Source organism: Trypanosoma melophagium (genome assembly GCF_022059095.1).
Source record: "Trypanosoma melophagium isolate St. Kilda chromosome Unknown ctg25segment0, whole genome shotgun sequence".
In the NCBI taxonomy this organism is placed as follows: Eukaryota; Euglenozoa; class Kinetoplastea; order Trypanosomatida; family Trypanosomatidae; genus Trypanosoma; species Trypanosoma melophagium.
The window spans coordinates 341147-356766 of record NW_027125156.1 but is presented as its reverse complement, the minus strand read 5'-3'; the positions used below and the strand labels follow the sequence as shown (position 1 = coordinate 356766).

Genomic DNA, 15620 nt, shown 5'->3' with positions numbered 1-15620 from the left:
AGTAGAGAGAACCCAACCCCTTGTATTCTCTCCACACACCCACACCCGGCAAAAAAAGGCAAGGAAGAAACAGTACTTATATATATATATATGTTTTTATAAATAAGAAAATTAAAAAAAATTTCAAATCAAACGAAAGAGAGAGAAAAAAAAAAGGGTGTCGGGTAAACGTGTATGCGAACGCACTCATCTTCCTTTTATATATCAGGCATTACACACATATATACAGACATACAGTCATGTACCCGACCACCCCCACCCATCGGCACAAATGGTTGAGAAACGCCTAATTTCCTCTGCTGTAATCAACCTTCATCTGTTTTGCATAGCGCCGCCCTATGTGACTTACTCCTCTGGATGCCATGCGCCCTTAACAGCCCTGCTACCGCGAATACGTCCTGTGCGGCGGGCGGCGATGAGTCCAACCTTCTGTCCTGGTGGTGCATTGCGGGAGACAGTTGAGGGATGACCAATGTGCTGATGGTTACCACCACCATGGGGATGCTCCACTGGGTTACGGGCAACACCACGCACCTTTGGCCAGCAGTTGCGCTTGCCGCGGAAGCGGTAGAAGGAGTTACCGGCCTTAAGCACGGGCTTCTCAATACGGCCACCGCCGGCGATGATGCCGATCATGGCACGGCAGCTGCTGGGGACGGTCTTCTTCTGTCCGCTTGGCAGCTTCAGACGTGTGCGGCCTGTCTCGTGGTTGTGGGAGATGATGATGCAGTAGTCGCCTGAGGCGCGGGCAATCGTGCCGCGGTCGCCAACCTTCGCCTCCACGTTGCACACAATGCAGCCCTCTGTGATTTGACCGAGTGGCAGGACGTTGCCAATCGCCAGTGGCGCCTTCACACCGCAGAGCATCGACTGGCCGGTGAACATGCCCTCCGGGGCGACCATCAACTCCTTCACGCGGCGGTACTTGTACGGGTGGCGGAACTCCACGCGGGCGAGTGGGGCACCGCGGCCGGGCTCGTGCTCAATCGTCTTCACAACACCACGCATGAAGCCGTGGCGCTCGGCGTAGTCGAGAATGCGGAGCTTGGCGGGGCCCAGGCGCTTGTGGCCGTGCACCTGGTACACAGATCCGTTACCCTTACGGCAGCTGAGGATAGTCTTTCCCATGTTTTGCTTCTTGGCGTGTACGTAGGCAAGTGTGTATGGATATACTCACTGTGTACGGACCCGTGGGGTATTCAATGTGCTTGTTGTGGCGATCTGAGAAGTATCCTCCTCTTTCACGTTCTTTTTTTTTTATATTATTGAATTTGAAATATAGATACAGGTATGATTTGCGACCAATACATTGCAAAGAAAAGAGAGAAAAAAAAAACAGAAAAGGAGAGAAAAGGGAAATTAGTCATATGTGTTGCAAAAAAATCAAAAGTGACATGAAGAGACGAAGAAAAAAGAAAAAAGAAAAAAACCAAATCACAAGAGAAACAAAAAAGAGAGAATGAAAAAAAACCGTAAAGGGAGTAAAGAAAAAAAAACGAAGAGAAAAAAACAACGTACGTCAACAATTTTCCTTTTAGTTTTCCTCTTTAAGACCAGAGAAAGGTACGACGCAGTAGAAATAAAATAATAATAAGAAAGAAAAAGAAACAGAGAAAGAGCAAGAATTTCTCTAGAGCCAATAAAGAAACGAGAAAGGCTCAAGAGTTTGAGGCAGTAAAAGAGTGAAAAACGAAACCAAATACAAAAAATGAGACTTGCTTTCGAGAAACCAGATATCAAACTAGAAAGAGACCAAGCAATCAAATTGGAGTAGAAAAAAGAAGAAGGAGGACGCTGAAGGAGTCCAAATGTATATATGTACCATCGATCAATACCTTCATTTTTTTTTTCACCACTACCGTGATAAAAATAGAATATTGCCCTTCTCTGTTACTTCTTTTTCTTCGCCTTCCTTTATCCCCCCACTTGCTCATTATCCACAGCCTTTTCATTTCGCTTGTCCAAACTACGGGAAAACACGTCCATTGTGTGTATTTATCTTTGTTTTCTCGGTTCCGCGTTTACCTTTTACTTCTTTTTTTCTTTTTCGAGTGTATGAGACTTATCCATTTCCTTCCTTACTTTTCAATCCTCTTTTCCCCCTTACCCTCTACCCCATCGTTACTAGGAAAATTGCTCGCACTCCACAGCTAAAAGCATAAGAATATAAAAAGACGACTAGGTACGAAAGAAAAAAACGAACGATTGATATCTCAACTCTATCCCTCATATATAAAGACAGACATATGATATTGTATGTTCGCCACGTTTGTATGTGCCTGTACGGTGTTGGCTTTACCGTGCTTATTCTCCTTTCTCCCCTTTCTTTCTTCCCAGAACATTCACTCCTCCTCCACTTTCTTACTCATTCTCACTCTCATACTATTGTCGTCTCTCTCACTAGAGTATCAAATCAACATATCTTCCAGTCCAAACTCCTTTAGGAACGGTGTCACATCCTGCTCCCATGCGAGTTCCACAAGATCGCTGCGGTCCATGAGGTTGAGTGCCATGCGCAGGAGATCCCACAGTCCACGTGTGCACTGACGTGTTCCATCGCCTTGCGGTCGAGTTCCACCGGACTGAACGGCAATAGCCCGCGTGATTTGTTTCGCCGCGAGTGGGTATTGTGCCATATTTGAGTACGACACCGCCATGTTGTACATGGCCCGCACATATCCAGGGTTAATATCGAGTGCCCGATTATATGCCTCAAGTGCCTCCTGTGGTTTGTTGCCATTCGCGAGTGTGGCGCCAAGTTTGTTCCATAATTTCGCGTCATCAGGTCGAAGTTCAACAGCGTGACGGAAGTTGGCGGCGGCATCCTCAAAGCGGTTTGAGAGACTGTGCAAAACACCGAGACTAGCGTGTAATTGTGGATCGTTTGGGTTCATCTCCACCGCGGCGTGGAGAAGTGTGCGACACTCACGATATTCACCTGGTGCGGCGAAGTAAAAGTCATCACTGGTCACATCGAGTTCATCACCCGCCTCCGCCGCATCCTGTAGATTCACAGTTCCAAGATGCTCATACTGTGGGTTGCAGAGCAGCCATGAACGCAGGGACTGCAGGGCTGCCTGTGAATTATGTTCATTTGTGTGCGAAACGGCAAGGGCGGCATGTACGGCGGCGTCTTTTGGATCTAACATACGTGCGTGATTTAGTGCAATGATAGCGAGCATATCTTTTTCATTCTCTGCTTGTGTGGTACCTAGCAGACGCCAGCCATCTTCATACTCTGGTTGCTTTTGGCAGACCGCCTCAAAAGCCAGAGCGGCCTCTGCGAGATTCCCCAATTTCAGCATCTCCTGTCCCTCTTCTAATGGGTTATCATGGTGCATGTAAGGATTGTTTGGCTCAAATGGGTAATCAGTGTTATTTTGTGCCTGTTGCATTCGTTCCTGCATCTCTGCATACTCCTTCGCCCAGTCTGCCACATCTTCTGTGGGATCAAACTCCTTCTCACCCTGCAGACCATCCTCGTTACCAGCATGCCAGTAACCCCCGTCGGGGTGGAGTTGTTGTCCTCCTCTCTGCTGCATATGTTCAAAGACACCTGGCGGCATTTCAAGTCCCTCTGCGGCGGCCCATTCTTTCAGGTACTCCGTGTCCTCTGCCACATCTGGATCAGGTCCAGGGCCCTGCACTACCTGTCCAGTCTCCTCATCAATGAGTAGCTCCTTATTACGTATTTTATCCATAAACTGGTAGAACTTGGAGTTCGCCGCGTGTTCTTCCACTGTCTGTGGTGTCTGTCCATCCAGCGTGTACTCCTGTACATCACTGTAGTCCTGCCCCCATTCTGCCTCCCGCAGTTTCTCTGTCCATGCATTGTCCTCCTGCGTCTGATTAGTCTCAACCGCCGTTGTTGTGCTCGTTACTTCTTTTGTTGTTGTTGCTCCCTTATTCGTTGTTGCTGTTGCCATTGCTGGTCTTACTGGGGCCATCATTTGGTGGTGTGGCATCATCATCATAGACGGTCCGCCACCCATCATAAAACCACCGAAAGCCGGACCTCCCATCATTGGAGGCATCATATGTGGTTGCATCATGCCAGTCGTCGGCATTCCTTGATGTGAAACAGCCGATGATGCACGAAATGCCTCTTCCATTTCCCGTCGTTGTTGTTGAAGCATAACGGCATCATTCTGTTGACGCTGCATACTCATTTGATGATGATGATGTGCGGCAAACTGTTGTGCCCATTCACCAGTATGCCCAGATTGCTGTTGTTTTTGCTGCATCATCATCATTTCACTCATCAATGCATCCTGCTCTGGGTTACCGCTGGTGCCAACACCAACGCCTCCATGCATGTGAAGTGCATCCTTCACGAACTGACGCCCAATTGCAGACCCAGCTCCACAATCCATTACTTTTGTTGAGGGTTCGATTATAATCCTTAAAAAAAAGGAAAATGGTTTCTTTAAACTTCTTTTTTTTTTTATCTCCTTCTTCTTCTTTGTTGTTTTGTTTTGTGATTCTTATCTTGGTTTGTTTTTCTTTTGTTTGGACTGACTTTTTCGTGTTCCTTTCCACTGTTTTTCCTTGTGACGGTCTGTTCAGCCTCCTTCCCTTTTCGTTCTTTTCAGTGCAAAGATACTCTTTTTCTTTTTTCTTACTTATATGCAAATGGTATAAGACAGGTCTTTATCTTACTTTCTCTTCCTGTCTGCGTTCTTGCAGAAACAAAAAAAAAACAAGAATACATACACATAGAAAAAAAAAGGAACAGGAAAAGAGAAATTTAATATAAATACCGAGTACCACTAATAAAAAAATAAATAATAAGAATATATACAACATCTCTCTCTCTCCCTCGATATCCATATATACAAATAAGAAAATAAGTATATAGGCAAACACAAGAGTACAACACCACCTCAAAGAGATACAATTATATATGCATCTTAAGATGCCATCGTTACAACATGTATCATGTATGCATATATGAACCCGCACAAGCATAAGATGCCTGTGCACCCATGAATAGCATAAATAATAATAATAATAATAATAATAATAATAATAATAATAATAATAATAACACCAATAAGAGAAAAAAAACACAAAAAAAGAAGAAAAAACAAGCATGCACAATAGAAAGTGCAACCGAATTGATCATCAAAGGAGTTTCATAAGCAACTGTAAGTTTATTTCAGGAAGTAGAGAACAAAGAGACAGATCTTCAGTTCAGTATAACGGTCGATAAATGCTACGTATATTATATATATATATATATATATATATATATATATACTGCTCAATTAGTTTCTTTTTTTATTACTTTTCGTTGTACAGTTCTTTCCTCTTGTATTTTAGTAGGTCCTGTTTCATGTCTCTTTTTTTATTTTATTTTTTTTTTTCTCCCTTTCTTTTTTTTTACTTTTCGTTGCTGTCGCTATCCCCATAATTTGCTGATTCTGCCCTGCCCAAAGAAAAAAAAGGACCTTTGGTTTCGCTCATTTTTTTTTTTCCGTCCTGACACTACACTGATTTCGTTCGCATTCTCGTTTTAAACCTATATAATATATACTCATAGTTAACTTCACTTTTTCTCTTTGCTTCGCCCTTTTTATTTCTTTTTATATTTTTATCTTCATCACCCTCTTGTTAACCTTCTTTGCGTATTGACGTTTCCACATTTTTTTATTGACTTAGACCCACCCCCTCGTCTTGTATTCCTCTCCCTGTTTGTCTCCCACTCATTTTTTTTTATTTTCTTTTCTTTCACCGTTTTCTTTCTTTTTTTTTATTTCCTTCTTTCTCATTCCTAGATTTGACTAGTAGGATGCATCGTACGTCTTCACAAGCTCAAGGAGCCAGCGCATTGCTTCCGCCTGTGTCTTTGTGCCATGACGGCGATTATCACGTGTGCGAATATTCACCGACTGCGTTTCCGCCTCTGCGTTTCCAACCACAAATATGAAATTGTACCGTGCAAGTTCGGCATTGCGGATCTTCTTATCCAATGTCGCACTGCTATTATCAACATCGGCGTAGAAGCCCTCAGCGTGGAAGGCATCACGCACACTTGTGGCGTAGGCGGTGTTCTCAGCGGAGACTGGCACAACCACGATCTGACGTGGACTGAGCCACAGTGGCCATTCACCACCGTAGTGCTCACAGAGAATGGCAATACAACGCTCCAGTGAACCAAAGATAGCGCGATGAATCATAACTGGACGAGCCTGGTTTGCATCCAAACGGCGATCAATGCATAATTCACGTGCAGCTGTTTCATAGGAGGAAGTTGGCTCTTCACCAGTTGTTGCTGCTGGGGCTTCTTCCTTCGTGTTCTCATTACCGGTCAGGTTCACATTGTTGGGATCCGCATGTTTTGGGGCTGACTCTGCCTGTTCAACTTTCTTTTCGCCACCCTCTCCTGTGGCGCTTGGAAGTGTGTACTTGAGACCAAATCGTTGTGGTAAATTAAAGTCCAACTGCACAGTGGCACACTGATGGCGTCGGCGCAGGGCATCCTCCACAATAATATCTATCTTTGGTCCGTAGAATGCACCATCACCGGTGTTCTCCTCCCATGCATCGGCGTGGGTGGGTCCCTTCCACTCGAGATTGTCCTTATCGCCCTCAGTTGCGGGAGCACCAGTAGTGTTATTGTTATCTTCATTATTCTTTTTAGCACGTTTCTTGACAAGTGCACGGAGTTTCTTTACGCTCTCTTTACATCCATCAAAGGTAAAGGTGGCACCCTCCTTAAATGGATCAGGCAGAGTTTCTGGAATACCACAGAAGGCATTAAGTGCGGCCCGTAAGTACGACTCCGCCTGATCCCACATTTCCTCTGTACCGAGTTTATTCTCTGGACGAGTGGAGTGTTTAAGGATAAACTTAAATCCGAGTACACGGTAAACATCGTCAAGAAAGGTTAAAGCACCTTGTATCTCCTCCTGTACTTGATCCATGCGACAGAAGATGTGAGCATCATCTTGCTGGAAGCGACGTACGCGGGTGAGTCCGGTAAGGGCGCCACTGAGTTCATTACGGTGTAAGACGCCAAAATCTGCATAGCGAATGGGTAATTCCTTGTATGAGTGGGGCTGCATGGCGAACATAATACAATGACCAGGGCAATTCATTGGTTTCATACCATAATCCTCTTTCTCCACAACGGTACGGAACATGTTTTCTGCGTACTTTTCCCAATGCCCAGAAACCATCCAAAGTTTTGAGGAATACAAGTTTGGTGAGACCACTTCTTCAAAGCCGCGGCGACGGTATTGTTTACGCTGAAACTCTATCAATTTGTTATAAATACGTGCTCCATGGGGTAACCAAAAAGCACTTCCTGGTGAAACTTCATTAAATCCAAACAATTGCTGTTGTTTACCGATATTACGGTGATCACGTCGTGATGCCTCCTCTTGCATCACCTTCCAATCTGAGAGCATGCTCTGCTTGGGAAAGGAAATACCATACACCCGCTGCAGCACTTCATTCTCGACCTTTCCCTCAAAGTATGAGGAGGAGTTCTTTGTAACGGCGAATGCCTTCACACGTCCAGTGTCCGGCAGATGTGGACCACGGCATGGATCAATCAAATGTCCACATCTGTACACCGTACAGGTTCCATTCTCCGGTACCTTGCTGGCCAGAATCTTGCTCTTAAACTTAGTGTAGTCAAAGAGACGGAGGGCGTCTGCCTTCGTTACGGTAAGTCGCTGGTACGGCAGCCGCTGTCGCACCAACTCCTGCATGGCAGTCTCAATAGAGGTGTAATCGCCCTCCGTGAGTGGACGGCCCGTATCGCCTTCGTAGAAGAAACCGCCATCCTCCAGTGCGGGACCAACGGAGAGGCGGGTGTGGAATACACGCTCTAGTGCATAGCCAAGCACGTGGGAGGAACTGTGCCAGAACACATGACGCGCGTCCTCGTCATCCCAGTCAAGAAGTTCAAGTGTGGCGTTGGACTCAAATGGACGGGTGAGATCCCACAATTCACCATTCACGCGAGCCACAATAACTTTCTCGGTAAGAGAGTTGGATAACTTCTTCGCAATATCAATAGGCGTTGTTAACCAGCTGGTGGCCTCCATCTCTTTACCATCCGGTAGTGTAACGGTGATGGGAGCCTGCATGCTTTGCTGGCGCGCCTGTTGGGCGGCGTAGAGTTCATCAAAGAGTTCATCACGCTTCTTCCAGAAGTCTGGCTCCTGCAGTGTCTTGAGATCAACTGCTGTACCAGAGCCACCAGACTTGGCAGATGTATTACTCTTCTTCTTTTTGGATTCTGTTTGTGTCGTGGACATGATTGGGAGTCTTTTGGATATTGATGATGAAAAACGAGCACTGGAGAGCAACCGAAGGCTCAACAATTTAAATGAGGGAAAACGTAAAAGTAGCGTGATTTACTATAGTCTTCTCTCTTTAACAAAGATGATGTTTCCTACCGATCTGCTGTAATGCTTACGCGTCTATATATATATATATCAACAGGCACGTTTACGTGTAGGTTGAGAAATGTAGTAGGTCCAAAAAAAAAAAAAACTAAGTAATTCCTGTGAAACTATTCGGTTTTGTTTTTTTTATTTCCCTTATCTATATCTCTATATATTCTTTTTTCCTTCGCTATAAGAGAGGAATTAGCTAGCTCAAAGTGTGGTAAAAGGGATAACTGCTACGAAGGCGTTATTAGTAGTGCATATACACAAAAGAAAGAAAAGGAAAAAGAAAAAAAAACACAAGAGGAAGTAGATGTATATACTATGGTCATTACAATTGCATTTTTGTATCAATAGAGAAACTCAAGTACATATTCCTTGTTAAACCCTTTTCTTTATATATTTCTTCACTTCATTCTTCGGTTGTACGCATATGAAAAAAATATATATGTAGTTTTTTTTTTTCATCTTTTATTCGCTTTAAACGTCCTGAAAAAAGGGGAGAGGATATATATATATATATATATACATATACCCCTTTTAGACACACCCACAAAAATAAGGAAAGAAACAAACAAACGAACGAAGGAAACATCCTCATTCAATCATTCATTCCTTTCTCCTTCCGTCGTCTCTTTCGTTTCCCCGTCTTTTCTTCTTTTCCTTCTTTCTTTCTCGCTTCCCCCTCTTCTTGTCCACTTGTCCATTTTCTCTTACTTCTCCGTTTCTGTTCTTTTAATGCGACGGCTCTTCTGTACGCCTCATTCATCGCCCGCTCCGCCCCCCGCGCCGCCACAACCGCCGCCCGCCGCTGCCGCCCCGCCGCCTCCCGCGCCTCCCGCAATCCATCCAATGTTAACACTCCTCCATTATTAGTGTTACTATAACTACTATAATTATAACCACTCTTCTTATTACTATTAAGATTATTCATAATAGGATTATCACCAGAGACGAGTCGGACGGTCCACAACTCCCCGTGACATCGTCGTCGTCGTCGACACATCACCGGCGTGCCGTTCATCGCCGCCGCCGCCCGCCCCGCCGCCGCCGCATCGGCAAACTCCAAATACGCCTCCATAAACCGCGGAGGGCCCGATTTAGATTTGGATTTATTATTATTATTATTATTATTATTATTATTATTATTATTATTAGAGGAACTACTGGCTGGAAAGGGAATAAAGCGTTGGCGTGTAATGCGGCCAAAGCGGGCGAAGTGTAGACAGACTTCGTGTGGGTGCATGTCACGTGGGAGGCGTGAGAAGTAAAGAAGACCGCGTTGGGAGGGTGGCACGTAGTCGGCGTCATTCACATCCTCCAACAATCCCAGGCGAGGACTACTACCCCTACTACTACTACTATTATTCATATCCATTTGGGAGTTCCCAGTACTATTATTATTATTATTATTATTATTATCACTAGTACTAGTATTAGTAGTAGTAGTTTCAGTAGTTTCAGTGGTATCTGTATTGGTTAGAGTAGCACTGCTGGTCTTGTGTTGTCTGCGCTTCATGATGGATCACACGTCAAAGAGAGAGAAAAATAGAGGAAGAAACAAATGTATGTGTGTACGTGCCTCTTTGTGTGATTACTATAGAATTTGCTGTCTAAATAATAATAATAATAATAATAATAATAATAATAATAATAATGAGAGAAAGAAAGAAATGAAAGGATTACATTTAATTCCGTGACGCGTATAAAATGAGACATTCCCCAATATATATATATATATATATATATATATATATATATATATAGGTAGTGCAGAAATAAAAGAAGAAAGAGGAAAGCAAAAAAAAGATAACATAGAAATTTTTTAATAATATTAATAATAATAAAGAGAAGAGTTCAAAAAAAGCAAAATAAAAAAGATTCTCAGCATCTCATTTAACAGGTATGAGAAAAATAAACCAAACGCAAATACACCGCAATACGCTGGATTCATGAACTGCAGAAACAGTAACACTAATACTAAAATTAGCAGTGATCCTCAGGTAATACTACTAGCAGTATTCGTAGTAGTACCAGTAGCAATAACAATAGCAAAACAGAATATAAAACAATAATCAATGCGAACACACAAGTAAACAAGAGGGATTTAATAAAAAGGAAGAAAAAAAGAAAGAAAAAAACACATAATCAGCAACAAAAAAAACATGGGAACAGGTTATGCACGGCGAGAGAGAACATAGTGTCAAAGATAAAAAGTGATAAAAACAAAAAAAGACATATAAATACACGCACACAGATATACCCATAATCCCCTCACAAACAAGCATAACTGAGAGAAGACTTGGAGAACAAGAAAACTTCCCTTAGCACGTAAACAGAAGGAAGTCCCCTCCGCAAAAAAAAATAAAACCAAAGAAAAAGAAAAAAAAAGAAACGACTACTGCACGAACAGTAGAATAGGAAAAACAATTGGGATGGAGAAATATCATATATGGAGCAAAAACGAAAAAAAAAAAAACAGGAAATAACAAGTCCTGCTTGTTATTCCAACAACTCCAATTTGGACATCCCTTGCATGAATTGCATGCGGCAATATTGAGAATGCAAGAAAAAAAAAAGAAAAAAAGAGAAAGTGACATACAATTAATTTTCAGAGGTCCGGCATAATCATAAGAGAAAGATATGCAGATCGACCCCCAATACAAGTATTGAGGGAGACCAAATAGCAAATGAAGAAGAAATTTGCAAAAAGTCAACTTATTTACCTAATCACTTTTTTTTTTCTTTAGGTGATATAAATAATCCAAAACCATTGTTGTTGTCAGTTTTTGTTATTCTTTCTTTTTTTTCCCCTTCTTTCTGTCTTCCTTTACTCCCGTGCAGTGATCTCACAGTACCGTTTTTCTTTTATTTTTTCGTTTCTTTTCTTTTTTTTTTTTACTTTTCTTTTCTTTTCTTTCTCTCCAAATATATATACATATATATAAAGTCTTCCCTCTTATCACCACGCTTAAGTATACTTCTTCTTCGTTCTTTTTAATTTATTCTCGTCTGTTCATGAGGGTATCTATCTAAGGTACCGTCTGCAACCCGCTTTTCCCTCTCCCTCTCTCTCTCTCTTTTTGTATGTGACAAAAAAAGAGAGAAACAAACAAACAAACAAACAGTGGGAGATGCAATGATAGAACAATGTAATAGCAATATACAGACTCATACAAACACACACACACACACATAGAGAGAGATAGATAGACGAAAAAAACAAAATCCCTACCAGTTTCATCCCATCATTATCTTCAGATTCGTGCCAAACTCCTCGGTGAAGCTTTCCGTGTCGGCAGCGATGTTGGTGGAGGCGGTTGACGTTGTTGCTGTTGTTTTTGTTGTTGTTCTGATTCTAATAATAATGATGAATGTTGTTGTGTGAAAGAAGAAGAAGTCTTATCTCTTTCTTTTCGCTTTGCTCCATCCCCCCATCGCCCAGACGGTGGTTGTGGGTACATGTGTGTATATTCACGTGATTGTGGTAGTGACTCTCCTGCTTCACAGGCATCAAACCACACCCGTTCTTCTTCAACTAATTTGAGAAGTTCCCGCCTTAAAATTCCCTTTAAATCGTTAATTTTTGTGACTTGTGGAAGCATCACATCATCATAGTGTACAGGGGCCTTATAGGCGAGAAATAAACAAACCCTATTCGGTTGTTTTTCGTTTTTTTCGTTTTTTTCTTCGTGTTGGTGTTGGGAGTAGGAGGGTGCGGATGAGGATTCTTGTAATGCCGTGGAGGTTGTTGTTGTTGTTGTTGAGGATACTTTTATATTTTTAGTGGATGAAGTCCTGCCATATCCCTCGCCCATCACTCTTTCCATTCCATTCCTTCTTTCTTTCTCTTTTTCTATTCCTGTTCTTATTGTTGATTGGGAAAATGAGGATGATGGGAGTTCATCGCACTGAAAAACGAGATGCCAACGTCGATCTTCACTTGTAATAACGTGAATGTTTACGTGAAAGCAGCGGGCGGCGGCGTGGAGACACAATTCATCGCCCCAACAGCCATTCTGCCGCATTTTATGTAAATACGATAACCACTCCGTCTCACCGTCAAAGAGGACGCGGTAACTGTCTGCGTACTCCCGCATGTACTCCACAATTAGCGATCGCACTAACGCATGAGCCCCGGACTGCACAAACAGTTGACTCGCTAATGCACGAAAGAGACAATTGCCATCGGAGACTTGAGAGTTGACTTGCACAACGCCTAATTCTTGCATGCGGCGTGCCAGTCGGGCGTCTGCCTGCGCTAATGCATGTTGTCGGGACATCTCTGCAAGTGTGACGGCATCATTTACGCCAAACTCCTCCACTTCTTCTTCCATAACAGGAGCCGTGTTTGTGTTCGTAATAGTAGTAGTATGTGTATGTGTATGTGTATGATGATTCGTTACTCCCTGCGAATTACACTCTCCCCCAGTCTTTCGCATTCTATTATCACTATTCCTATTTCTATGATCACTACTATAATGATGATTGGCGATGAGTGTGGAGAGGTGATTATCGAGATCAGGATGAGAGCGAATCACCTCCAGTGGTGTGGCATACGCCCCACACTCTTTACACCGCCGCAGTCCATCACTTCCATACATCGATGCCTGCACCATACTACAACGACTGCACGCCCACATAACGGGACTTCCACACACACGACATCGATCCGCATCTAACGCCTGCACCGCCTCACAAACACAACAAAACCAGACAATGTGTAGTGCCCGCATTGCTGGACACTGCGTTAATCGGGAATCATCCATGCGACACCGCATGCCGCAGTCTGAACACTGAATAACGCCGGTGGTGCGGAGACCGCAGGCACCGCAGAGGGGAAAGTCCGACGGGTTCTCAAACGTACACCGCGGACACGTCCAGAAATCTACATCCATCGTCCCTGCATCTCCATTATGTTTTTTATTGCCATTAGTACCAGTACTAGTACTAGTAGTAGTATGACTTTTATTATTATTATTATTATTATTATTATTATTATTATTATTATTATTATTATTATTACTGTTGTTTGTGGCCACACGACCAGTCAGAATTTCACTCCGTCGTCCACTACCCGACCAAATAACGGAGCCACGCATACAAACACTCGCCTCTGTTGCGGATGTCACTGTCACTGTATCTCCATCTGGAGATCCTCTGCAATGGTTATTGGCACCACTACCACTATTACTATGGTTGTTGTTGGTGTTGGTGTTGTTGTTGTTCTTACAACCCTTACTGTTTGTAGTATTATTATTTTTATTGTTAGCATTGGATGAGGAACTTTGTGGATTCGGTATAGCCGCCTCATGTTCTTTAAGTCGTTGGATCTTTGCAATGAGATGCACATCACCTTCCCGTCGTTTCGGGGTATCAATGAGTGGCAACGCAAATGCGCAGAATGCCGTTCGAAAGCATGTGAAACACAGGACTAATTCCTTTTTATCTTCTAATAAGAATGCCGCACGTCGTGTACATAACCAGCAGTGATACGACTGTGATCCTCTGCGGTTGTCTGTCTTGTTTTCTGATGTGGTAGCTGGGCGAAGAACTGTACCGTTGTTAGCTTTACTGTCGTTATTCGTATTGGTGCTGATATAACGTTTCTGTCGGATATTGGGTTTCTCCTGTGGGAAAGGGCCACTGTTGAAATGAGGTCCCTCACGTCGTATCTTATCCCGCACAAGTGCTGTAATCTGCTGAACAAACATTAGTAATATATATAATAGTAATAATAATAATAATAATAACAATAATAATAATAATAATAATAATAATAATAATAATAATAATAATAATAATAATAATAATAATAATAATAATAATAATAGTAATAATAATAATAATAATAATAATAATAATAGTGGTAGTATCTTAGAGAAAATAGACGCTGACTCTCCACGACAAGTTAATACAGCAAAGAGCAAAGGTTGAAGATATCGAGGGGAAACTAAACAAAAGAAAAACAAAAAAAAATTTCACTGTGTACTAATGGACCTTCTACTCCTACCGCTACCACACAATAGCAACTAATAAAGCGAGAAAAGGAATAAATAAAACTTTCTCTTAAATGGTATAACCTTTTTTTTCCTTTTTTTCTTTTTTTGGCTGGTACAATGGATGTTCCTTTACGCTTCTATTTGACTCCTCCTTTTCTATTCTTGAATATATGCGTAGTTCTCCTTTTCTACTGCTCTGGCACAAGAGACTAACACGAGCTCTGCAGTATAACTTTATGTACTAAAACTCTTCCTTTTCTCACCTCCTCTACATACCATGTGCGTGCATATATATATATATAGCGACAGAGAAGATGGAAAAAAATTTAGAAAGAAAAAAAAACAATAATAATAAAATACAGAAGAAATACAGAGAGATATTTATGCGAAGAGATTCATAATGACAGAAATAAAAAAAACACACACACAAAAGCACAGCAAGATGCACTAGAAAAAGAACGAACAACAAAAGAACAACAAGAAAGAGATTCTTTTTAATATTGCTACGTGACAAAAATTCCCCATTGCTACTTTATCTCTCTCTCTTTCTCTATCCGCCACCAACAGCACTACTACTACTGCTACAAGTATGATTATAAATTTGTAGACGTATATATATATATATATATATATATATATATATATTTCCTTCTCAGACATTCCTTGCTTTCATTTCCCTTCCTATGTCCCTCCATCTCTCTCTTATGTATTCCCTCTCCAACCCTCCCTCGCCCTCCTGTATCTCAACAAAACATTTTCTGTGGAGCATTCGATCGTTCGTTTATTGCAATGGAGATATATAGGGAAAGAGAAAGAAAGAAAGAGTGCGTAGAGGAGGGGAATGGAGAGACAAGCGTGCAGATAGCATTCACACGCAGAGAGAACCACGTTGCACACAATCAATGTATGCAAAGAGAACCTAGAGGGTACAGAGAAAACTCCTTTCCCCTTCCTTCAGATTATCCCAACTCCAGAACCCTTGATAAGTTCATGTTTTTTTTCCTTATTCTTTTTTTTTCTGCTCTTCATTTGATTTTCTTTCTTTTTTTTTTCCCTCAGCCCCCACCTCCCGAGACCATTCCTTTTTTAACTTTCTTTTCTTTTTCCCTCTTTCCCTCTCGCTTCCATTGAGGTCATCATATTCTTTTCATGATTCTCTTTTTTTAATCTCTTTCCCCATCCATCCATCCATCCATCTCTCCCTCCCCATATAAAT

The 15620-nt window shown here is 42.2% G+C and overlaps 5 protein-coding genes across 5 annotated transcripts; all 5 read right to left on the bottom strand.

Moving 5' to 3' along the window:
• Positions 1–345: 345 nt before the first annotated feature.
• On the bottom strand, positions 346–1128 carry LSM04_002885 (Ribosomal protein L2; the record flags this gene model as incomplete). Its single annotated transcript, XM_067336716.1, has 1 exon — positions 346–1128. One exon carries the CDS (start codon positions 1126–1128, stop codon positions 346–348), a length of 783 nt encoding a protein of 260 aa, XP_067190974.1.
• Positions 1129–2408: 1280 nt separating this feature from the next.
• On the bottom strand, positions 2409–4373 carry LSM04_008887 (uncharacterized protein; the record flags this gene model as incomplete). Its single annotated transcript, XM_067336715.1, has 1 exon — positions 2409–4373. The coding sequence occupies one exon, from the start codon at positions 4371–4373 to the stop codon at positions 2409–2411; it is 1965 nt and encodes a 654-aa protein (XP_067191057.1).
• Positions 4374–5783: 1410 nt separating this feature from the next.
• Positions 5784–8270, bottom strand: LSM04_009146 (Threonyl/alanyl tRNA synthetase; the record flags this gene model as incomplete). The annotated part of the gene is made up of 1 exon (XM_067336714.1): positions 5784–8270. One exon carries the CDS (start codon positions 8268–8270, stop codon positions 5784–5786), a length of 2487 nt encoding a protein of 828 aa, XP_067191070.1.
• Positions 8271–9003: 733 nt separating this feature from the next.
• On the bottom strand, positions 9004–9921 carry LSM04_002719 (uncharacterized protein; the record flags this gene model as incomplete). Its single annotated transcript, XM_067336713.1, has 1 exon — positions 9004–9921. The coding sequence occupies one exon, from the start codon at positions 9919–9921 to the stop codon at positions 9004–9006; it is 918 nt and encodes a 305-aa protein (XP_067190971.1).
• A 1738-nt stretch (positions 9922–11659) lies between these two features.
• On the bottom strand, positions 11660–14116 carry LSM04_006134 (OTU domain; the record flags this gene model as incomplete). The annotated part of the gene is made up of 1 exon (XM_067336712.1): positions 11660–14116. One exon carries the CDS (start codon positions 14114–14116, stop codon positions 11660–11662), a length of 2457 nt encoding a protein of 818 aa, XP_067191021.1.
• Between the last annotated feature and the right edge of the window lie 1504 nt (positions 14117–15620).